This window comes from Stylophora pistillata, chromosome 14 (genome assembly GCF_964205215.1).
Source record: "Stylophora pistillata chromosome 14, jaStyPist1.2, whole genome shotgun sequence".
Taxonomy (NCBI): domain Eukaryota; kingdom Metazoa; phylum Cnidaria; class Anthozoa; order Scleractinia; family Pocilloporidae; genus Stylophora; species Stylophora pistillata.
Window position 1 is genome coordinate 22,941,238 of NC_142532.1, and position 5,075 is coordinate 22,946,312.

Genomic DNA, 5,075 nt, shown 5'->3' on the forward strand with positions numbered 1-5,075 from the left:
CATCGGAAGTTATGTCGCCCGAAACTTTTAGTCATGTCCGATTTTTATTACATGTAAAAACATAAGAATGGAAAATTATGACACAGCCCTAAAGGTACCAATCGATTGGACAACCCTTCTGTTGCATTTCCTTACGTCACCGAACCTTCCACAGTGAGATTTCACTGTAAATACTGCCTGATTCAAACGTTACGTTCAGTTTCGAACCTAAGACTGTCTTTATTCCTGTTAGAATCTCATGTCTTTAGACCGAAAGGAAGCCTCGTCGAGCAATACTATTAATCGTTAATTAATTAAAGTTTGAATCACTCATCTGTGGTAAATGACGTTTTTTATTTTATTTCAAATGACAACCAAGAAGATCAACATGGACAGCACAGAAGAAGTTATTATTATCGTTTTCATGGGTTTGCGAATCGCATTCTTCCTTCTCAACACAGGTCGTGGGTTACAAGCCATCGATTTATGTAAAGAATGCTTGAGAGTACTAAAGAATAAGGCGTTGAGCATCAATAGTTCATTGGCAAACTTTATGTTCAAATCCTTTTACATGATACTGGTCCATGCTTACAATGCCAGGGGAGATTACAAAAGTAAAGAAATATGTCTCAGGAAACTTCTCCTATACCATTCTGATGACAGTCAAAGAGGGTGGTTTAATTTAATGCTGGCAGAAACACTTTACAAACAATATGAGTTTCTACAGGCCAGGACATTTTTTGAGCAAGCAACAAAAATTATGGAATCACTTGACGACAGAAAAGGCAAAGCACTATGTTACGGTGACCTGGGAGTGTTATTCCAATCACTTGGTCAATATGAAAAGGCCCGAGAATATCAGGAGAAAGCACTCGCTATCAAAATAGAAATTGGCGACAGGAATGAAGAAGCAAGAAGCTACGAAAACCTAGGAGTACTGTTCCAATCGCTTGGTCAATATGACAAGGCCCGAGAATATCAGGAGAAAGCACTCGCTATCAAAATAGAAATTGGCGACAGGAACGGAGAAGCAAGAAGCTACGAAAACCTAGGAGTACTGTTCCAATCGCTTGGTCAATATGACAAGGCCCGAGAATATCAGGAGAAAGCACTCGCTATCAAAACAGAAATTGGCGACAGGTCTGGAGAAGCATCAAGCTACGGAAACCTAGGAGCATTGTTCCAATCGCTTGGTCAATATGACAAGGCCCGAGAATATCAGGAGAAAGCACTCGCTATCAAAACAGAAATTGGCGACAGGTCTGGAGAAGCATCAAGCTACGGAAACCTAGGAGCATTGTTCCAATCGCTTGGTCAATATGACAAGGCCCGAGAATATATGGAGAAAGCACTCGCTATCGAAACAGAAATTGGATACAGGAATGAAGAAGCATCAAGCTACGGAAACCTAGGAACATTGTTCCAATCGCTTGGTCAATATGACAAGGCCCGAGAATATCAGGAGAAAGCACTTGCTATGGTAATAGAAATTGGCGACAGGGATGGAGAAGGAAGAAGCTACGGAAACCTAGGAACATTGTTCCAATTGCTTGGTCAATATGACAAGGCCCGAGAATATCAGGAGAAAGCACTCGTTATCACAATAGAAATTGGCGACAGGTATGGAGAAGCAAGAAGCTACGGAAACCTAGGAGCATTGTTCCAATCGCTTCGTCAATATGACAAGGCCCGAGAATATATGGAGAAAGCACTCGGTATCATTATAGAAATTGGCGACAGGGATGGAGAAGCAAAAAGTTACGGAAACCTAGGAACATTGTTCGGATCGCTTGGTCAATATGACAAGGCCCAAGAATATCAGATGAAAGCACTCGCTATCACAATAGAAATTGGCGACAGGCATGGAGAAGCAAGATTGTACGGAAACCTAGGAGCATTGTTCAAATCGCTTTGTCAATATGACAAGGCCCGAGAATATCAGGAGAAAGCACTCGCTAGCGCAATAGAAATTGGCGACAGGGATGGAGAAGCAAAAAGTTACGGAAACCTAGGAACATTGTTCGGATCGCTTGGTCAATATGACAAGGCCCAAGAATATCAGATGAAAGCACTCGCTATCACAATAGAAATTGGCGACAGGCATGGAGAAGCAAGATTGTACGGAAACCTAGGAGCATTGTTCAAATCGCTTTGTCAATATGACAAGGCCCGAGAATATCAGGAGAAAGCACTCGCTAGCGCAATAGAAATTGGCGACAGGGATGGAGAAGCAAAAAGTTACGGATACCTGGGAACATTGTTCCAATCGCTTTGTCAATATGACAAGGCCCGAGAATATCAGGAGAAAGCACTCGCTATCAGAATAGAAATTGGCGACAGGGATGGAGCAGCAACAAGCTACGGAAACCTAGGAACATTGTTCCAATCGCTTGGTCAATATGACAAGGCCCGAGAATATCTGGAGAAAGCACTCGCTATCAAAATAGAAATTGGCGACAGAAAAGGAAAAGCAGCTTGTTATAGCAACTTAACAGCCTTGTTTTTTTCCCTTGGAAAGTATGCGAAGGCCGACGGCTATCTAAAGAAGGCAAGGGAAATTAGATTGGATATCGGTGACAGAAGAGGAGAAGCAACAGACTACGGAAACCTTGGGATAATTTCTATTCAGCGTGGCGAATTTGACGAGGCTGTAAAATATTGCGAGAAAGCCCTTGCAATTCACATGGAAATCGGTGAAACAGGAAAAGCAGGATTCGTCTACGTATATTTAGGATTGTGTTTCCGATCCCTTGGTAACTATTCTAGGGCCGAAGAATACCTCAAGAGAGCTCTTCTATTAAGCAGGGACATTGGAAATCACCTCATCGAGTTTCAATGCCTTTGTGGTCTATCGGTGTTGAAGGTGTCACAATCTCATCTTCAAGATGCCTCTTCGTATCTTTTTCAAAGCATCGATAAATTTGACACTTTGAGAGGTTCTCTCAAAGACAACGATGAGTTTCAAATATCTCTTTTAGAAGAGCACGGCGCCTTTCCCTACAAGTTGCTAAGCCGCTTGCTCTCTTCCACCGGAAAGTCACAAGACGCCCTTTACGTCGAAGAGCTGAGACGGGCAAGAGGCCTAGCCGACTTGATAGCAGCTCGGTACTCAGTTGAAGAGCAGATCTCAGGCAATCCACAATCTTGGTGTGGCATTCAAGAGATTATCGCAAGAGAAGCAGACAGCGCATGCCTGTATATTTCGGTTAGTGAAGAGGAGATACGATTTTGGATTCTCAAAGCAATGGGAACTATTCATTTTTCAAAGGAGAAAGTGAGCCTTGAAGCAAACGATGTGACCGGATTAGTCCCTGATTTAGATGAGTTTTTTAAAGAAACCTTTCGCAGCTTCGCCATGTTACCGGCCGAACAGAAATGCGAAGATCGATCTTTGGATGAAACCGAACTGATCTCACTTCACGACGACAACCGTGCAATCTTACGTGACTACGATGCCAAAGATTTTAAACCAAATCTGCACTTGTGTTACAAGATACTCATCGCTCCTGTGGCTAGTTTACTGAAGCAGCCCGAGATCATCATTGTTCCTGATTCCTGCGTGTACCAAGTGCCATTTGCAGCCTTGGCTGACGAAGGAGGAAAGTTTTTATCAGAGACATGCAGGATTCGGATTGTTCCCTCACTGACCACTCTAAGGCTTGTGCAAGACAGTCCTCTAGACTACCACAGCCATACTGGGGCACTAATAGTGGGTGATCCTAAGGTTGGAGTGGTGATTTACAAGGACAAACGCAAGAACATAACACCATTGCCGTGCGCTAGAAAGGAAGCAGATATGATTGGAAGACTTCTTGGTGTAACGCCTTTGACTGGAGATTCCGTGAAAAAGCATGCTGTACTCCAAGCGATAAGTTCAGTGAGTCTCATACATATTGCTGCACATGGTGATGCCGAAAGAGGGGAGATTGCTCTTTCTCCTAAGCACCCTACACTAACCCCACCTTTTCCACGAGATGAAGATTATCTCTTGACCATGGCGGATATTTCAAAAACTCGGTTGCGAGCTAAACTAGTGGTACTTAGCTGCTGTCACAGTGCTCGTGGACAGATTAGAACCGAGGGAGTCATTGGAATCGCCCGAGCGTTCTTAGGATCCGGAGCTCGCTCAGTGTTAGCGGCACGATGGGCCCTGGATGACAACGCCACAGAGCAGTTCATGACTTGTTTCTACAAACATTTGTTTCGCGGTGAAAGTGCCAGTGAATCCCTCCACAAGGCCAGGAAGTGGATGCGAAATAACGGCTTTGACAAAATTTCTCAATGGGCACCATTTATGCTCATGGGTGACAACGTGACATTTGATTTTACCAATTGGCCAGTGCCCAGTGCACCTCAAGAACCATGACTTTAATTAATAAAACCCTTGTGGTGGAATAAACGGACTTCGTGAAGCTCGGAACTTTATAATAATTATTAGCCCTGTAGTAAGTCGGATACATACAAAAAGGAAAGCATTTCTGTAAAGAGCTCATTGGACATCTAAGTTTAATAATCTGAGACAAGGCAGTGTAAAGTTCTCTCTTACTAAGAATTGAAAAGTTAAAAAGCCTTAGGAGCCATTTTTTTTTAGCCATTATGGTCCAGCTAAGTTAACGACCCAAGCAGATTTTGACAATTTTTCAGTTTTCGAAAGAGATTTCTTCGTCAAGCGAAGAAAATTTTGATCCTTTTCCAAAGGTGATTGATTAGTTAGTCAATTCAAGGAAACTTTAATAAATTGTATGGAGCGGAATAGGATTTTTACTTCAATCATAAATTTCTTGGAGATTTTTGCAAAGCTTTTGACAAGAAATAATGTGGTTCAACATTCCAAAATAAAAATAACTTTCTTAAAACAGAAACATTTGTAATACTTATACAAACCCGTGTATTCTCATCAGTAGCTTATGTACTTATTGACTGAATTAGAGGGCTGGACGGCAAAATATTTGCCTCAAGGTCAGGACATAAGGACCGGGCGCAGCGAGGTCCATGTGTCATGAACGAGAACCAACTGCACATTTTCCTGTTCAGCCCGACCTCATTCAGTCAATAAGCATTTTATCATATGACCTCTGACTAAGTTTTGAACAATT

General features: G+C 42.5%; 1 protein-coding gene across 1 annotated transcript; it reads left to right on the forward strand.

Annotated features, from left to right (window-relative positions):
- The first annotated feature begins 339 nt into the window (after positions 1–339).
- LOC148717117 (uncharacterized) lies at positions 340–4,870 on the forward strand. The gene has a single exon (XM_088744749.1). The coding sequence runs from the start codon at positions 347–349 to the stop codon at positions 4,343–4,345; it is 3,999 nt and encodes a 1,332-aa protein (XP_088600875.1). The 5' UTR covers positions 340–346; the 3' UTR covers positions 4,346–4,870.
- The last annotated feature ends 205 nt before the right edge of the window (positions 4,871–5,075 follow it).

Coding starts and splice junctions, on each gene's coding strand:
- LOC148717117 (XM_088744749.1), top strand. CDS start 347: ATGACAACCAAGAAGATCAACATGGACAGCACAGAAGAAGTTATTATT.